Below are 20,413 nucleotides of genomic sequence, written 5' to 3'. Positions count from 1 at the left end.
AGCAGGGCTGTCCGTAAACACACTCCGAAACGGTCGAACGCCGAGTCTCTCCTCCACAGGGAGCCTGCAGCTCTCGCTGTCTCCATTGTGCAAAATCCGGAGCTGCCCAGGGCTGTGTACAGGGAAAAAGACGCCGGAAAGCGATGGATGGGTCCACGAGATAAAACGAACCTAACTAAGTGTTGTTTGTACCAGATTATGAGATGTACTGTTCTGTGTGCAAGAAATAAAACGTGAAAAGAAAAGTCTTGAGGAGCATTTCCAGTAGTTGTTATTTGAAAGCAAGACACAGAAAAGAGGCAGTGCACTTGTGTGTTATAAAATACAATTTTATTGAATTTCATTTCATTGCATTTCCATCTATTTATTGTGTTCGTTTGAAGCAAACAGACTGGGACTTCACTTCATGACTTTCTTGTTTCTGTCTCATCTCGTTCATTGACTGCATCCATGTGTGACAGCATGAGGCACATTGACAACAAGACTTCGGGCCTTTCGGCTTCTGCAGGAACAGGGCTCCCGTATCACACACACTACATGGGGGGTGGGGGGGGGGACACCTTCAAAAAGTGGTCTCGAGACCAAGACTGATCTCGAGCACTACAACACTACCAAACACTGTGGAAAAATGGTTCTGTGAGTGTTGTGTGATGTCACAGTCTGTTTTGCACCTGGGTGGGATGATCCGGTGGTTGAATAAGCTTCCCACCTGCCACAGCTTGTCACGGAGAGGGGGTGAGAGGGGTGAGAGATGATAGGGGGGTTATCAAGTATGGTTTGATTTTGTCCCTCATCGTCCTCTCTGCCACTGACTCCAGACTTTCCAGTTCAAGCCCGACCACAGAGCTGGCCTTCCAGCTTTTTAAGTCTGCTGTCCTCATCAGCCTTGATGCCACCACCTCAGCTCACCACAGGAAAGAACAGCGCTGGCTACTACAGACTGGTAGAAGATCTTCAGGAGCCTGTTGCATACACTGAAGGATCTTAGTCTCCTAAGGAAGAACAGTCTGCTCTGTCCCTTCCTGAGGAGGGCTTCAGTGTTATGAGACCAGTCCAGTATTTTAATGATTTGGACCCCAAGGGTATGAGTCCACCCTCTCCACTTCTTCTCCCTGGATGATAACTGGGACAGGGGGCTGTCCCTGTTCCTCTGGTAGTCCACCATCAGCTCTTGGTCTTGCTGATATATTGAGCTTCAGGTAATAGATGTTGCACCATATGACAAAGCTCTCTATCAGTCGTCTGTACTCCTCCTTGTTGAAGCATCCAACAATGGCACGGTCAGAGGAATGGAAGAGAAAAATTATGGATTTTGATTTTGATTTTTTTGGGATACATTGTTAATAGGTGCACAATATGACCAGGGATGTGATCTAAACGGGTCAAAAAGGCATTTTTCATTTCAGCTCGACTTAAATGATAGCCTTGCTTTCTTATTTATTTATTTTATTGGTTGCTATGATGACTTTAGGATCGATATTTCAAGTGAAGGCAACAAAGGTGAAATTTATTTATAGAGCATATTTTAAAAACAAAGGTTTTGTGTTTTACAGAGAATATAAAATACAATTTACTAAAATAAAACAAAAAATGGTAAAACTGTAAAAGAGAATTCTAAAATTACTAGTTCTAATAACTGTCAATCATTGTCAGATTGAAATAGTGCTGTACCCTGATACAAATTTTACACTGAAATAAGCAAATCTATACTGTGTGTAATTGTGGCTTCCGCTGGCAGGCTTTTATTGTGTAATCGGACAGGAAGTCGACTGTATGTTCAACTTCCGCTTAACTATTAAATGCCGTTCGTTCCTGGAGGTGCGCATGGTGGATGGAAATCAGCAGAGACACCGGAGTGAGTGGTGTGTTCAGTAAGTACTCTGTTTTTTTTTAAATATAACAGATTAAATCCATGTCAGTGAGTTTTATGCGTTATGAATCAATTTATTTATGAAAACTTTGTTTAAAAGATGCTAGCCAAACGCAGTTTTGTCATTAATTAGCTAACTAGCTAATGCTAACGTTACCAGAAAGTTAACAGTTAGCTAGCTAACTAAATCAGGGATTAAAGTTTTCGGTCACCAGGACAGATTTAGTTAAATTAAAATAAACAAGTAAAGGTTTGTGAGGTGAGGTTGTGTGAATTTACTCCGTTAGCCACAATTGAAATGTAACTAACGTTAAATCCCAGGATTAATGACAGTGGACTTGAGATTCTGAGTGAGAAGAAAGTTAAGCCTAATGTTATATCATAGAAAAAATAAAAAGCAATAAAGCAGCAAAGTAAAAAAAAAAAAAGCATGCCTCCCGACTTATGTGTCCAGATTTATTTCACTAGGTACTAAATAAACTCCACTCATCATTTATTGTTATTATTCTATTATTATTTCATAACTATTTTAGGGCTGGATTAAACCTGAATCATTCAGCATTGGGCATGGCACAGTAGGAAAGGAGTTTGACTATAAACAGACAGGGAAGGACAAAGGATGAGAGAAAGTGTATGCTTTTCAGGGTGTCCTCTCAGTATTTCTTTCTGATTTAAAAAAAATACAATGACCTATTTTTAACACCACAGAATATCAGGTCCTCCATGTTGTTTGAGTCTCATCTGTCATTTAAAAGAGTTTCCAAAGTAGCAGCCTGAGAGATATTAGAAATCTTGAAAGTTTGCAGTTCCTTTGTTTTTCAAACATCTCAGCATATGAGTAAATATGTATTACAGCTAACAACTTTAAAAGCATCAAATCAAATTTTACTACAACTGAAGCTGCAGCTATAATTTTTTTTTTAACATTTCTCTGCAGATTGAAATGCCACCAAGGCTCAGTCCTCTTAAAGATGCCCTTCATCATGTTGCCTCAAAGACGGACAAAACATCGAAACTGGAGGTGAAGTACATAAATGCAGTGAAAGGTAAGATGGTGTTGCATTGTGGTATTGTACATTATTCAGCATTATTTTTAATATATATAATAGTTACTTTATCTGCAATGTGTGTTTTTTAATACATATTGCCAAAGACTACTTGATATTGTTGTAGATATGATTTCCTGTTACGATGAAAATGTATTTTTATTTATTTTGTCTTATAGGACGTGGTGTATTCGCCCGAGGTTCATTCTGCCAAAGAGATTTTGTACTTGAATACAGGGGGGCTATGATAAATAATGCTGAATACCAGAGAAGAAGACGGATTTACCACCCATCATGTGCTGCATTTATGTTTGCATTCAAGTGGAGAGGGAATATATGGTGGTAAGATTTTAATTTACACCTTAACCATACTCCCTATACTAAACTATATTTAACTCGTTACACATAGCTCAAAGAGAAAAGTAAGGCTCTGATTTTGTTGTATACATTGTCTGTGAAATTTGACATACAGTATGTGGGCCTTGCACAATCAATATATGTCATTTAAAAATGTGAAATCCTGCAATGAAAATACATTGAATTGTATCAAAGGTTAACATATATCTCAAATGAAACAATTAGTTGTAGAAGAACTGGAGGAGATCTTACATTTATGTAAAATTGTTTTTTTTCCTTTCCTTTTGTTTCGTCCTTACAAATATTGATGCCTCGGGAGAGAATCACTCATTTGGGCGGCTAGTAAATGATGAACATAGACATCCAAACTGTAGGATGAAAAGAATTGATGTGGATGGAAACCCGCACCTATGTCTGTTTGCCCTTAACGATATAAGTGAAGGAGAAGAAATTACCTATGACTATGGAGGTGGAGACTGCCCATGGAGAACACAAGTATGTGGCACAATTACAGTATTCAAGTGTTGCAGAATGTCTCACAATAACTTTGTGGTTGAAGGGATAAACATGTGGAACTAAATGAATTAAATTTGTCTCTATTTCTCTTTAATATTTAAATATATTTAAGATATTTAGGACAGATAACCTTTTATCGGGATCTATGGTGACAGACAGCTTTATATAATAAGAAAATGTATTAAAAAATGTATTGACCAATTGTTTTTCATATTTTGAAATGTTTTTGTTGTGAAATATTGACAGATGACCATTTCTGCGGCACATGTCAACCCTGAGGAAGGCTCCCATCTTGCTCTCCCTTCAGAGACACACATGGATGAAGCCTCCTGTCCACAGAACACTAATCAACAGGTAAATTCATGTTCAGCACTTAAGCTTTACTCCTAGAGTCTTTCTGCCATTTTTATTTTCTTTTAAGCAGTTGAATTAAGGAATTAGGTTTATTGTGATGGTCATCTATTGTCAATCAGAACTGCCAGACAGCTTAATGTTATACATCTAGAAGGTTAATGATAATGGAATATTTATGACAGAATTGAACCTTTATAGGGATTTTCCTTTTGGTAAAATTACACTCTATTATGGGACATTTACGACGTCCCCACAACACACCTTACGTCAGCGTTTAGGCAGAAAGTGTGTGTAAAGTATCTGACAACTACATGGTGTCTGAAATGTCCCCACAAAGGTTTTTTTGATTCAATATGTGTGAAATCAGACCGTGGTTGACGGAGCAGGAAGAATCACTGCAGTTGAATTTGATGTTTTTTTTCTCAAGTCTGCTGTGTGTTTGCATGCATTTAAATTTAGAGATATGTCCTTAAGAAAATGTATTAGTCTAACTAAATATTATGCAGTGTTGACATCATATTGACCAATTGTTTTTCATATTTTGAAATGTTTTTGTTGTGAAATATTTACAGATGACCATTTCTGCGGCACATGTCAACCCTGAGGAAGGCTCCCATCTTGCTCTCCCTTCAGAGACACAGATGGATGAAGCCTCCTATCTACAGAACACTAATCAACAGGTAAATTCATGTTCACCCCTTAAGCTTTACTCCTAGAGTCTTTCTGCCATTTTTATTTTCTTTTAAGCAGTTGAATTAAGGAATTAGGTTTATTGTGATGGTCATCTATTGTCAATCAGAACTGCCAGACAGCTTAATGTTATACATCTAGAAGGTTAATGATAATGGGATATTTATGACAGAATTGAACCTTTACAGGGATTTTCCTTTTGGTAAAATTACACTCTATTATGAGACATTTATAACGTCCCCACAACACACCTTACGTCAGCGTTTAGGCAGAAAGTGTGTGTAAAGTATCTGACAACTACATGGTGTCTGAAATGTCCCAACAAAGCTAGTTTGATTTAATATGTGTGAAATCAGACCTCGGTTGACGGAGCAGGAAGAATCACTGCAGTTGAATTTTATGTTTTTTTTCTCAAGTCTGCTGTCTTTGCATGCATTTAAATTTAGAGATATGTCCTTAAGAAAATGTATTAGTCTAACTAAATATTATGCAGTGTTTACATCATATTGACCAATTGTTTTTCATATTTTGAAATGTTTTTGTTGTGAAATATTTACAGATGACCATTTATGCGGCATATGTCAACCCTGAGGAAGGCTCCCACCTTGCTCTCCCTTCAGAGACACAGATGGATGAAGCCTCCTGTCCACAGAACACTAATCAACAGGTAAATTCATGTTCAGCACTTAAGCTTTACTCCTAGAGTCTTTCTGCCGTTTTTATTTTCTTTTAAGCAGTTGAATTAAGGAATTAGGTTTATTGTGATGGTCATCTATTGTCAATCAGAACTGCCACACAGCTTAATGTTATACATCTAGAAGGCTAATGATAATGGGATATTTATGACAGAATTGAACCTTTATAGGGATTTTCCTTTTGGTAAAATTACACTCTATTATGGGACATTTATAACGTCCCCACAACACACCTTACGTCAGCATTTGGCAGAGAGTGTGTGTGAAGTATCTGACAACTACATGGTGTCTGAAATGTCCCCACAAAGGTTGTTTGATTCAATATGTCTGAAATCAGACCGTGGTTGACGGAGCAGGAAGAATCACTGCAGTTGAATTTGATGTTTTTTTTCTAAAGTCTGCTGTGTGTTTGCATGCATTTAAATTTAGAGATATGTCCTTAAGAACATGTATTAGTCTAACTAAATATAATGCAGTGTTTACATTATATTGACCAATTGTTTTTCATATTTTGAAATGTTTTTGTTGTGAAATATTTACAGATGACCATTTATGCGGCACATGTCAACCCTGAGGAAGGCTCCCATCTTGCTCTCCCATCCACAGAACACTAATCAACAGGTAAATTCATGTTCAGCACTTAAGCTTTACTCCTAGAGTCTTTCTGCCGTTTTTATTTTCTTTTAAGCAGTTGACTTAAGGAATTAGGTTTATTGTGATGGTCATCTATTGTCAATCAGAACTGCCAGACAGCTTAATGTTATACATCTAGAAGGTTAATGATAATGGGATATTTATGACATATTTGAACCTTTATAGGGATTTTCCTTTTGGTAAAATTACACTCTAATGGGACATTTACGACGTCCCAGCAGCACACCTTATGATTATCCTGTTGTTAGACCATTGCTGTTCTTAGGAATCATTATTAACATCTCTCCCAAACATGTTTTAAGCATGCAAGAATAGGGCTGTCAGTACATAACTATTTTTGTTTCAGTAAATTCATTGTTTAACATGTTACACTTTTTCACATCTGCCTCACTTTAAAAAACTAGGGGTCAGATTCCGCTTCATACTGGTTTTGTAATTATATTTGTGCAATTTCAAATACTATAATGATTTCAAATGTTGCTGTTATTTACAGATTGTGACAGATATCCAAAATGAACATGAGATGTTTTTACCAAGACTGAGACGGACTAAAAGTATCATAGTAAGTTTTCAATTGCTGGTTCAACATTGCAGACATTTTCATTAATCTGATTGTATTGTCATATTATAGTGCACTTACTGGGATTGTGTTTAGTTTAAAGTGTATATGTCTAAATTACTCTGTTTTTAGATTCTGGTGAACTATATGATTCTACATCAGAGAGCGCAGATGAGTATGTTCCAGAATCCATCTCCGAAAGTGAGGACAGTGATTGTAGCCTGAAACTAAACTTAAGGACAGAACGGCAGTCTCTTTATGATCTATTGAATGACTCTGGCTCAATGAGTCCCCCAGTCTGTGACACCACAACACCAGATCACGTGACCTTTGAAAGCAACAGCATTACATTCACTGTCGCTGGAGTCACTGGAGCGGCAGAACCCTGCTCAAGTCAGGACACAACTGACAGCGTAGTTGTTAATGGTTCCCAAAAAAAAAACACCAATCGAGTGTACGACAAGAGACATTATTGCTTGTATTGCAGTAAGCCTTATGCCAAGATGGCAAGGCATCTAGAACATGCACACAATGATAAATGTGATGTGGCTAAAGCGTTCAGCCTACCAAAGAGTTCCATGGAGAGAAAGAAACAGCTAGATTATATCCGGAACAGAGGCAACTATGCTCACAATGCTGCTGTTATGGAGTCAGGGAAGGGGGAACTAGTACCATGGAAACGACCAACTAAAGAAGCACAGGGAAAGGATTTCATGCACTGTGCATACTGCCAAGGACTTTTTACAAGAAAGGTCCTGTGGCGACACATGCAAACTTGCAAGCTTCAACCTGGATCAGTCATCCTGAAACCAGGAAAGAACCGCATTCAGTCCATGGGTACATACACGGGGCCTGTGCCTTCACACGTGAGTAAACAAATGTGGGGAGTAATCGGTGCCATGACTGCTGATCCAATCACAGAGATAATAAAAAAGGACCATGTCATTACTGATCTTGGGCAGCATCTGTTAAACAAAGGTGGGATGTCAGCAAAGAATCAACAGTGTGTACGTGAGAAGATGTGAGAAATGGGAAGACTGATTTATAATGCCAGGAGAGTTACCACTTTAAAAACAATGGAAGACTTCATAAATCCAAAGGGTTACTTGGAGATGATCAAAGCTGTCAAGATGACTTGTGGCTATGATAGTGACACCAACAAATTCTCAATTCCATCACTCGCAAATAAACTTGGGAATGCCTTAGTTAAAGTCAGAAAACTCTTAAAAGCTCAGGGTTTGATATCGGACGACCAAAAGCTTGTGAGGAATGCCAGTGAGTTCCAAGAAGTCCACAGTGAAAAGTGGAACGAGATGATATCTGCTACAGCACAAAGGAACATCGCTGAAGCAAAGTGGAACGTGCACACTCTAATGCCCTTCACTGAGGATGTTCAAAAAATGCATCAGTTTCTCAACCAAATGCAAGATGATTGCAGCAGTGCATTATCTGAAAGTCCTTCTACAAAGGCCTGGGTAGACCTGGCAAAGGTGTGTTTAGCACAGATTATCCTCTTTAACCGACGCAGGGAAGGAGAGGTTGCCAGCATGCCCTTGTCTGCATTTTTGACGAGAGACGTGTCTGATCCCCACCAGGATTTGGACTGGGCACTTTCCGAAGTGGAAAAAAAACTTTGCAGACATTTCCCAAGGATTGTCATCAGGGGAAAGCGAGGTAGACCTGTTCCAATTCTTGTGACTCCAAAAATGCTGTGTGCATTAGAACTCCTGGTTTCGCTGAGAGAAGCTTGCGGGGTTCTTAAAGACAATAGTTATATGTTTGCAAGACCCCTAGCTAAATCACATTTCCGTGGTTCAGACTGCCTCCGTGGCTTTGCAAAGGCATGTGGTGCAAAGTGTCCCAAGGCGCTGACATCCACCAAACTACGAAAGCATGCTGCGACCCTTTCAACAGTGCTGAACATGACAGACACAGATATGGACCAGCTGGCCAACTTTCTTGGTCATGACATTAGGATCCATCGTGAGTTCTATCGACTCCCTGAGAAGACACTGCAACTCGCCAAGGTCAGCAAACTTCTAATGGCACTCGAGCAAGGAAGATTAGCTGAGTTCCATGGCAAGAACTTGGATGAAATCGTGATAGGTCCAGATGGTATGTTGTTTTATTTTTGGTGTTTTCCTTTGTCTACCATCTTTTTGTTTGATCATATTTATTAGCTGTACTTGGTATGTCTCCAACAGAAAAACTTCCGGGGAACTATGAGGAAGGACACTGTTCATCTACTATTGATGGTATGTAGTAATCAGTCAGTAATTTAATGTCAAAAAGAAATAACGTTTATTAGATATTATTCACCAAAATCATTTAGTGATCCAAAATAGTAATTTATTTTTGTCAAAGTCCCTATCTGTAAAAAGGCCTTCAGCTGCCTTACTTCCCCACTGTCGCACCATGGTTGATACTACCTCATGCTTTTGAGTGCCATTATAGGGCATGTATCACAGCCAGGTAGTAGCAGGGCAGCCAGGTAGTTCATTAGATTCATTGGCCCTCATGCAAGAACATTTTCATATTCTTGTTCTAAATCTCTCTTACCTTTTACTTTGAGATTTTTTCTTACAAGTCTTGCAAGTCAGATCGACCAAACTCTCTTATCTACACGAACTTGTCATAAATCTCTTGTTTCAGCCTGATGAATGCCCCCTGTTCGTGAGATGCACACCACTAAAATGACCATATAAGACCACCTGTTCTGCTCTGTTTATGAGCACGTTTCATTCACAAAACCATTACCAATAAATAAATAGAAGACTTTCACACTGAGTCATGCTTTTCTGAAATCAGCAGACAAAGTGAGTGGCGGCTTCCCAGCTTTGGTGAACTGACTTTGCTACCAGGAACAGAAATGTATTAAATAATACGGATGTTTTAACATAATTTAACTGACTTGTTAAAAAAAGGCAGAGAGAAAGAGAGAGAGTTATAGAAAGTGCACACGCTTGGGTGATCAGAGTGGAAGTGTGGACAGACAGAGAGAGGTGAAACTTAACTTTTATCAGGTAATTATTGGATGTAATTCTGTGACAGTGAAGTAGATAGAACTTCAAAAATTCATCATTCATCAGTTTTATAATGTTCAAATGTACATGTAATGCAATTAGAATTTATACACTTAAATAGCTGAATGCACTTAAATGTTTTATTATTAAAAGCGTTCCTGTATTAACAAATGACACATTGCTCGGGTATGGTCAGCTTTCTTACAGTGCATGTGAAGTATATATCTCATTGAAAATGTTTTTGTTTTTTTCATAGAACCAGCAGCAGAGGAGACTCTTCCTCCTATAGTGGGGAATGAAATCCCACCAACACGCAAGAGACACAAACCGCCATCAGCAGAAGATGAGGTATCTTCTGGAGTCAGTGCTGAGACCTTCTTCCAAAGGTGAATTTTTACACATAATCTCTCTTTTTTATTCTAGTACGTAAATAGATTGGGTGCCTGAAATTAATCACGAAAGATGTCTTCCTTATCTTTGGCAGCCCTCAAGCTGGTGGCGCCCTAGGCAACAGCCTAGCTCACATATGCCTAAATATGGGCCTGATTCCAGCCCCTGTGGGCATGTATAGATTAAACAATATAACGGATGGATGGATAACTAATGCTAGTACTAATGTAATGTCAGTAATTTAATGTAAAAAAGAAATAGGTGCTTAAGTTTATTAGATATTCACAAAAATAATTTAGTGATACAAGATAGTAATTTCTTTGTTTTGTTAAAGTCCCTATCTGTAAAAAGGCCGTCAGCAGCCTAACTTCCCCACTGTGGCACCATGGTTGATACTACCTCATGCTTTTGAGTGCCACTATAGGGCATGTATCACCTAGGCAGCTTCAGGGCAGCCAGGTGGTTCATTAGATTCATGGGCCACATGCAAGAACATTTTCATATTCTTGCCCTAAATCGCTCTTACTTTTTACTTTGAGATTTGTTCTTACAAGTGTTCCAAGTCAGATCAACCAAACTCTCTCAACTACACAAACTTGTCATAAATCACTTGTTTCAACCTGATGAATGCCACCTGTTCGAGACGAGGTGCACGTTTGTGAGATATGATCATTACCATAAGCAACACCACTAAAATGAACATATAAGACCAACTGTTCTGCTCTGTTTGTGAGCACGTTTCATTCACAAAAAAACATTACCAATAAGTTAATAGACGACTTTCACACTGAGTCATGCTTTTCTCAAATCAGCAGACAAAAAATAAAAAGTGTGAGCGGAGGCTTCCCAGCTTTGGTGAATTAGCTTTGCTACCAGGAACAGAAATGTATTAAATGATACTGATGTTTAAACATTATTTAACTGACTTGCTAAAAAAAGACAGAGACAAAGAGAAAGAGAGAGAGATATAGAAAGTGCACACGCTTGGGTGATCAGAGTGGAAGTGTGGACAGACAGAGAGAGGTGAAACTTAACTTTTATCAGGTAATTATTGGATGTAATTTTGTGACAGTGAAGTAGATAGAACTTCAAAAATTCATCATTCATCATTTCTATAATGTTCAAATATACATGTAATGCAATTAGAATTTACACTTTAATAGTTGAATGCACTTAAATGTTTTATTATTAAAAGCGTTCCTGTATTAACAAATGACACATTGCTTGGGTATGGTCTTTCTTACAGTGCATGTGAAGTATATATCTCATTGAAAATGTTTTTGTTTTTTTCATAGAACCATCAGCAGAGGACACTCTTCCTCCTATAGAGGGGAATGTAATCCCACCAACACGGAAGAGACACAAACCGCCATCAGCAGAAGATGAGGTATCATCTGGAGTCAGTGCTGTGAGACCTTCTTCCAAAGGTGAATTTTTACACATAATCTCTCTTTTTTTATTCTAGTACGTAAGTAGATTGGGTGCCTGAAATTAATCACGAAAGATGTCTTCCTTATCTTTGGTAGCCCTCAAGCTGGTGGCGCCCTAGGCAACAGCCTAGCTCACATATGCCTAAATATGACTGAAAATGTAATTTCAGCCATTAGTTGAATGCTCATAATTAGTACTGTAGATTTTGGCATATACATATACTGATACAGGATTTAGAACTTATAGGAATTTTAGCTCACATCCTTCCTTCTAATTTTATTTATTTATTTATTTCAATTTTTTTGTTTTTCTGCTCACTTATAGGTAAAGCTACCCAGAAAAGAACACCCTGGCAGCAGACAGAAGTGCAGGCCGTGGAGAGGCACATGAAACGATTCATCACCTCTTGTGTTGTACCGGCAAAGAACGACTGTGAGAAATGTTTAAGGGCTGAACCAAAAGCTCTCAAGAACCGAGACTGGCAAACCCTGAAATCTTATGTTCATAACCGCATTACGGCCTACAAAAGAAAAGTGCAGCGTAATTAGTGCAGCGATTACCAACTAACAGACTGGTAATGTAGTTTATGTTTGTTGTGTTTTAAATTTTTTTTCGATTACAGTTCGAATCTGCAATTTTATGTTTATAACCGCATTACTGCCTACAAAAAGTGCAGCGTAATTAGTGCAGCGATTACCAACCAACAGGCTGGTACTGTAATTTTAGTTTGTTTTGCTTTAAAGGTTTATCCATTAAAGTTCAGATCTGCAATTTAAATCTGAATTTGATTTCCTGGAGTTTAACTAATGACATTCATTACTAGGAACTACATGTAAGTCATTGTTTCATGACAAACCAGTAAGATAATTACTAGTTTTATTAGGGTGGTGCTAAGTGTTAGGCAACTGAGTAGTAGCTACATATACAACCCCATTGAACACCTTTGTCCATGTCCAACAAGCTCATATAGGTGTGACAGTCAGGTGTTCACTGAATTTTGGCCATATATTGTTTAATGTGTTTGTGGCATGGATGGTCTCATCATGGGTAGCAGCTTGCTGACTATGAAAAAATAATGAGACAGGTAGCAGTTTACAGTATGTCACAGGAGCGACTGTTTATGCTCCGCCATTTTTATTGTGTTTCAACCTTGTGATAAGAGAGGTAAAATGCATGTTTGACTTGATGTAGATGTAGGCCTATATAATTTGCCATTTTAATGTAGAAATAATAATAATAGTAATAATGATAATAATAATTCTAGCATGGTCCCCAGTAGTCAAATGGGAATCTGTGTGAGTTATGCAAAATTATACAAATTATATTTGATATAGATGTATATTGCCATTTTAATGTAGAAATAATAATAATAGTAATAATGTGATGTTCAAAAGTGATGTTCAAAAAGTTGGTCCCCATCCCACATGAAAACCAGTATGTGTGTGTGTGTCTGCGTCTGTGTGAGTAGACAGAGTAGGTGGCCCTAAAGGTCAAAGAGTGTCAGGTTAAAAGAGGGTTGGTCACAGGGTGCTAACATGAAATGAATCTATGAAAAAATATAACAATAACACTAAGTGAACACATTGACTCAAATCAATACAGTAGACTTACAAGGTTAAACATTCCTATGCTTAGCCGTGTTGCGTTATGCTATGCTGTATGCCCAAGTTACGTTACCAAGTCCATGGAATAGAAGAAGAAAGATCCTTTTGGGATGCTGTTTGTGTGTTCAGAAAGATGCAGCAGTTGTGCTGTGTGGTTTCATTGTCCTTTTGTGTCCTCGACAGAGTTAGATGCTCAACACTAACTCTGCGTCTGCCACTGATGTAAAACCAGACTTTCCAGACTCGGTTGGTCCTTTGGCAGGCTCTCGCGTCACTGCCTGTGGAAGTTGTAGCAGTCTGCCTCGGCAGGCCTGCATGGAGTTCAGGATCTTCAGAGAGCAGAGGCCTTTGATCCCCTGAGGGAGGTAGGAGAAAGAGATGTTGTCTTCTTGAAGTTAGAGGCGAGCAGAGAGGGAAAGAGTGGGGGCCCTTGGGTTCTATAGCCTGCTTACACCTTGGGGTCTGGGACAAACGGTGACCAATGGTAGCTGGAGCTGGGAGGAGAGTTCACACCCAAGGTGTGATAAGTGAAGCATTTTCATTATTTGAAGGAAAAAAAACTGTCCATCATATTAGTTTGACAATCTAATAGGAGTGCAGTAACTCTTTTTGAACAGTAATCACGGTTGTCACAAGCGGTATTTACAAGATAAAGGGCCTCATGAAAGAACCTGTTAGAAAAAGTCTGGTTAGATTCAGGCAAGAAATAGCACTTTGGTTAAGATGGATCTTGCACTGCAAGATCAAAAAAATAAAATGCATTGTTAGCGAACATTTTATCATAATTTTTGCAACTTGCCAAATGGACTGTATTTATATAGCGCTTTTCTAATCATATAGACCACTCAAAGCGCTTTACAGGAAAAAGTCACATTCATCCATTTACACAGTGCTGCTATTTACCGCGCATTTTTCTGTCATATTCATACACTGTCGGAAGAGCCATCAGAGGCAAGTTAGGGTTAAGTGTCTTGCCCAAGGCCACAACGGCATGTGGACTTGCAGAAACTGGGAGAGAACTGCCAGCCTTTGGGTTGGTGGACAAACGACTCTACAGTTGCAAGAAAAAGTATGTGAACCCTTTGGGATTACTCGGATTTCTGCATAAATTGGTCATAAAATGTGTTCTGATCTTCATCTAAGTCACAACAATAGACAAATTGTTTAAACTAATACCACACACAAATTATGTGTTTTCATGTTTTTATGGAACACAACATGTAAACATTCACAGTGCAGGGTGGGAAAAGTATGTGAACCTTTGGATTTAATAACTGGTTGACCCTCCTTTGGCAGCAATAGCCTCAACTAAACGTTTCCTCTAGTTGCAGATCAGTCCTGCACAACGGTCAGGAGGAATTTTCGACCATTCCTCTAACAAAACTGTTTCAGTGAAGCAATATTCTTGGGATGTCTGGTGTGAATCGCTCTCTTGAGATCATGCCACAGCATCTCAATCGGGTTAAGGTCAGGACTATGACTGGGCCACTCCAGAAGGCGTATTTTCTTCTGTTGAAACCATTCTGTTGTTGATTTACTTCTATGCTTTGGGTTGTTGTCCTGTTGCATCACCCACCCTCTGTTGATCTTCAGTTGGCGGACAGATGGGCTTAAGTTTTCCTGCAAAATGTCTTGATAAACGTGGGAATTCATTTTTCCGTCGATGAAAGCAATCCGTCCATGCCCTGAGGCAGCCCCAAAGCATGATGCCCCCTCCATCATATTTCACAGTTGGAATGAGGTTTTGATGTTGGTGTGCTGTGCCTTTTTTTCTCCACACATAGCGTTGTGTGTTCCTTCCAAACAACTCAATTTTGGTTTGATCTGTCCACAGAATATTTTGCCAGTAGTGCTGTGGAACATCCAGGTGCTCTTTTGCAAACTTCAATTGCGCAGCAATGTTTTTTTTGGACAGCAATGGCTTCATCTGTGGTGTCCTCCCATGAACTCCATTCTTGTTTAATGTTTTACTTATTGTAGATTTGTCAACAAAAATGTTAGCATGTGCCAGAGATTTCTGTAAGTCTTTAGCTGACATTCTAGGATTCTTCTTCACCTCATTGAGCATTCTGCGCTGTGCTCTTGCAGTCATCTTTACAGGACGACCACGCCTAGGGAGAGTAGCAACAGTGCTGAACTTTCTCCATTTGTAGACAGTCTGTCTTACCGTGGACACAGAGAGAGATACTTTTGGAACCCTTTCCAGCTTCATGCAAGTCAACAATTCTTGATCGTAGGTCTTCTGAGAGCTCTTTTGTGCGAGGCATGGTTCACATCAGGCAATACTTCTTGAGAACAGCAAACTTAAATCTGGTGTGCTTTTTATAGGGCAGGGCAGCTTTAACCAACACATCCAATCTCGTCACATTGATTGGACTCCAGGTTGGCTGACTCCTGGCTTCAGTTAGCTCTTGGAGAAGTCATTAGCCTAGGGGTTCACATACTTTTCCCACCCTGCACTGTGAATGTTTACATGTTGTGTTCAATAAAAACATGAAAACATATAATTTGTGTGCGGTATTAGTTTAAGCAGACTGTGTTTGTCTATTGTTGTGACTTAGATGAAGATCAGAATACATTTTATGACCAATTTATGCAGAAATCCAAGTAATCCCAAAGGGTTCACATACTTTTTCTTGCAACTTGTATGTCCTGAGCCATAGACGCCGACAAATGATTCTGAACAAATGTTCAGAAAGTCATATCACCAAAATGATCACCATTTCTTTTAGTTTTACCATTGTGATGAAGCCACTAAAATCTGACATTCTAACACATTCTAGCATATAACTGTAGCACAAGCAGAAAGGAGTCATAAAGAACGGAGCATAAGATTGCTCTGTATTATATTGACAGTTAGCTCTGTGTTTTAGGTAATTTCACAGTCGATCTTCAGGTATCAGCCCCAGCTTGGGGCGCCGTCAGATGCTGGGCTTCGTGAAAAGGTCAAGCTGTTGATGCTCTGGTCATTGTCAGTTTACACTGGAAGCAGCATTTGTATGTGTTCTTTTTTTACCCTCCAACATCCTGCTGCACATCAAGATGAACTGAGATATTTCTGGGACTTATGAAGACTACACTTCAATGTATAAATGGCATGCTGACAGCTATTGTTAATCCTGTATGCTTGCTGATCCAGAGCAGTGACGCCTCATGAAGAAATCATTATTCTTTAAAGGGGCAGTGATTTCGAAAGCAATACATGTTTTCGTAAAAATCTGCAAATATTTCCTCACCGTCGAAAACCGTCCAGCTTTCGGCTCAGCCCAGGCTCTGTCATTCGAAAACCAAAAAATGGTGCGGACCGCACCACACAACACGAGTGCAGTTTGTAAACATCACTCGTTGACACGTTTAGAGATGTGCTAGAGTGTAGAGCTTCAACGCTGCGGTTTTGGGTTAGTGCGTCGGACTCTCATACCCCGGCATGTACAGTAAAATCACAACAACAACAAATTGAGAAACAAACTCTCTCCAAAATCGCTAATTGCCCCTTTAACATCTGGTGCATGGACTGTATGTGAATGACAGAGAGATTGATGACATGACAGCTTCCCCAAAATGAAGCCAAAATATCTGGATTCACACTAGTATGACTTCAAAATATAACATAATCTTGCTGAGTCATTGTACGCACTGACAACTCTTTACATCAGCCAAATGAACGCTAGACATGTTCCATGCTTTGCCAGTAATTTAGATCTCAATTTGGCTAAGATGTTAATTTCAGTTTGTGTAGCCTACTAAACCATATTAATGTGTAACTCAGTGGTGGAATACAACTAAGTATGTTTAATGCTGTGCTAGCAAACATCCCTAGACTTCCAACAGTGAAGATAATGTGAAAAGTAAGATTATACTAAATCACCAAAATCTTTGATGGCATGGTTAATTTGTGTTAAATTTTAATCTACTTGTTTACTGGTTAAATTAGTCATCATTCTGTTTCAAGATATATTTTATCGCAACTCACATTAGATTATCCTCAATAAATCATAAGAAAAATGTATTATAACTGTCTTTAGGTCATTTTTATTATCCAATGTGTGTAATTGTGTATGTGATATATAACTACAACTTGGGGGATAACATTTTTTATCTGGCTTTACAAACAAGTTCTTAACCTTTTTAATATTAAAAAGTATATTTGTATGACATGACTTCTTTGTAAAAGGTGTGTAGTGTTATTAGTTATATTTCTATTTTCCATGGTTCTCCACAGCTGTCTGCTCTCAGGGTTGGAGCTGAGCGATGAGTTGAGGTCTTAATTCATCATTTTCTTATGTATAGTGCAGCATATCAGATGATGTGTTGATTTTAACCATTTTTCACTGATATTTTGTATTGGATTCTTTGTAAAGTCTTACCAGGGTACCACTTTGATCAATCTAAGCTTTGCAATTTCACAATTGTTTTACTATGTTTATTTTCAGCCAAGCCAATTTTAAGTGTCTTTAATATCCATCCATCCATTATCTATACCGCTTTATCAAGTGATTTTGGAGAGAGCTTGTCTCTCGATGTTGAGGTTGTGATCTTCCTGTTCTGGCCAGTTCACGAACCCTGGTCCTCGGGAATGGGAGACCGATGCGCAAACCACTAGGCCAAAACCGCAGCATTGTAGCGCCACCCGCTAGCAGTTCTCTTAAGGTGTCGACCAGTGATGTTTACAAACTGCATTCACAGTGTTGTTGGTGTGGTCTCCACCATTTGTTTTGTTGATTTACAGAGCTTGGGCTGCGCCAAAGATCCTGATTTATTTTCCGGCCGCACACAGAATCGACAGCTAGGTGACCATGTGGGAATATTCGTTTTTACAAAACGTGTTTTGCTTTAGAATTGCTTACTGCCCTTTTAAGGGTTGCACGAGGGCTGGAGCTAATCACAGTTGACATTGGACAAGATGCAGATACACCCTGGACAGGTCGCCAGAGTATCGTTAGCCTGGCGTAGGCAGACTGCTATGTAAACACGTATTAGTCTGGGACCTCTCGGTTCATTTTCAATTTCCAAGAGGCGTTACCAACGCGCGCAGATGAATCATGTGACGTCTGCTAAGCGATGCGGAAATGTCAACTGACTAGTGTGCAGAGAGGAGATGCCTGTGATGATTCAATTCAAATGTTTTTATAGTGCCAAATCACAACCTACATTGGCTCAAGGCACTTTACATAGTCAGGTTGAGACCTCATAATAATAATAATGATTCCACAATGTCTGTGACGAGTGTTAGCAGCAGCCTTGGTTGTTTACAAAAGTCGCTTCTGTCTGTGTCGTGGTGTAAACCCCACCCATTATCAGATAATCGTTTGTGATTGGACCAGCAAGTTTTCTGCCAGGGATTCATACCATATTCTGGCAGACCAAATTTAAATGAGCTCCCAGAATTCGTCTGGGTCACAGACTAGTAGGGCCAAAATACAGAGACAATCAACCGTTCACAGCACATTCACACCTATGGCCAATTTACAATCTCTAATTAACCCATTTGTGTCTTTTTGCCAGGCCACCCCTTTGGCAGGTAAACCCCCCACCAACATGCGCCCAAATAAACACGCTGTCAGGCATGTCCTTTGCCTGCAAACTCCAATAGAATTTATTTGAAACATTGGGCCTCATGCAAGAACATGAACGAATTCTAATCCTAAATTTCTCCTACATGTGTTTATATCATCAATTCGTATGAACAGGCTCAGTCGATTTCATCAAACGCTTTCTATCTTCAGAAAAATGTGTAAATTACGTGCGTGAACCAGATGATTTTCACCTGTGCGTATTAGAGCGAGCGTACCTGCGGAATGCTAATTAGCAAAATCAACGCCCCAAAAATACCATATAAGGTTTCGCTTCCTGAAAGCAGCGTCAAAGAGTAAAAGAAGACGTTTACAAATTTAGAGATTGAAGTTCTGTTTCCACAGATCCATGAATGAAAGTCTATATTTTAGCACCGTCAGCAAGACATGTGACGGACTAAAGCAGATCTGTTAACACTGACTCTGAGTCGACCTGTCACTGAAATAAAGACTAAATGCATCGATATGAAAATCAATGTTTTTCATGGCTTGAAAAACACTCGCCACAGTGAGGTGATCGATGACTGCAGGGAGGTCTAGCTGAGGTGTCCGTCACTGATATGAATGAAAAAAATACTTGCGATAACCGGATATGTTGCACGTTTTAGCTGGTGGTGGAGCTGGTGCTAACAGCATGTTATAATTATTTAACACTTCCTCTCAGGTGTGTGAAGCAGCTCACAGCTGTGATAAGGTTCATCACCTTCCCTCACAACACCAACTGTGCGCTTTACTACCGTACAGGCACGTGTGCATATGATGCTTATGATGCTGTCTCGTCTGCAGGTTGACTATATGTCACAAGCTAATTTGAATGAATTTTAGGTAGATGGCGTGAAAATAGTTTGCAAGGTGACAATAAACAACTGACATGTCAAGCCAGCAACTCTGTGCGCCTGTGCGCCACATGCATGCCAACTGCCAAAGATGGGAGCTCCCCTGGCCATTGCACAACACTGTTAACAAACTATATTATAACAACAAATTCCTAACACAATGAGGTGAAAATAAATAAATAAATATTACATTTAGTTTAATTAAGATATACATAATTGCTTCAAAGTGATGAAAAAATGACTCATAAGTGGAAAAACTTGGTTTGATTAACTGCAGAGCAATTTACGTGACTCCTACGAAAGGTCTCGACCACTTGTCAATTCTGTGCGTATTCGAAAGAAATCGTAAAATACGAAAAATGGTGAATGCGGTAAGTTCTAAATCACTCGTACCATGGTTTAAGAACAAACTTGTGCTTAAGAACAGTTCTTGCATGAGGCCCATTTGCTGTGATAATTAATAAGAAGAGTTGCAACTGAATAAACTAACAAACAAGTCACTTAAGAAGCATTAAATTTGACTACCTAAACGAGGAATCTTAGTGTGACACTGGACGACCAGTTGTCCTTCACTGCCAACATTGCAGTGACGACCCGCTCCTGTAGATTAATCCTCCACAACATCAGGAGGATATGTACATTCCTCACAGAGAAGGCAACGCAGGTATTGGTGCAGGCTCTTTTCATCTCACCCCTGGACTACTGCAATTCCCTCCTAGCTGGTCTGCACCCATGTGCCATCCGACCTCTGCAGCTCATCCAGAATGCAGCAGCCCGGGTGGTCTTCAACCTACCCAAGTTCTACTACACTACAC

The 20,413-nt window shown here is 39.3% G+C and overlaps 1 protein-coding gene across 6 annotated transcripts; it reads left to right on the top strand.

Annotated features, from left to right (window-relative positions):
• The first annotated feature begins 1,801 nt into the window (after positions 1-1,801).
• LOC118284224 lies at positions 1,802-12,868 on the top strand. Of its 6 annotated transcripts, XM_035606966.1 has the most exons (14): positions 1,802-1,871; positions 2,808-2,916; positions 3,096-3,258; positions 3,595-3,768; positions 4,036-4,143; positions 4,716-4,823; positions 5,393-5,500; positions 6,071-6,149; positions 6,676-6,744; positions 6,874-8,856; positions 8,946-8,996; positions 10,021-10,150; positions 11,450-11,581; positions 11,910-12,868. In XM_035606966.1, exons 10-13 carry the CDS (start codon positions 7,770-7,772, stop codon positions 11,538-11,540), a joined length of 1,359 nt encoding a protein of 452 aa, XP_035462859.1. In that variant the 5' UTR covers positions 1,802-1,871; positions 2,808-2,916; positions 3,096-3,258; positions 3,595-3,768; positions 4,036-4,143; positions 4,716-4,823; positions 5,393-5,500; positions 6,071-6,149; positions 6,676-6,744; positions 6,874-7,769; the 3' UTR covers positions 11,541-11,581; positions 11,910-12,868. The 6 variants fall into 6 exon arrangements, with proteins under 6 accessions (XP_035462859.1, XP_035462860.1, XP_035462863.1 ...); XM_035606967.1 differs by lacking the exon at positions 5,393-5,500; XM_035606970.1 differs by lacking the exon at positions 11,450-11,581.
• The last annotated feature ends 7,545 nt before the right edge of the window (positions 12,869-20,413 follow it).

The sequence above is a fragment of the Scophthalmus maximus genome, chromosome 10, assembly GCF_022379125.1.
Source record: "Scophthalmus maximus strain ysfricsl-2021 chromosome 10, ASM2237912v1, whole genome shotgun sequence".
NCBI lineage: Eukaryota > Metazoa > Chordata > Actinopteri > Pleuronectiformes > Scophthalmidae > Scophthalmus > Scophthalmus maximus.
The sequence above is the reverse complement of the archived record's forward strand: the minus strand, read 5'-3'. Positions and strand labels throughout refer to the sequence as shown.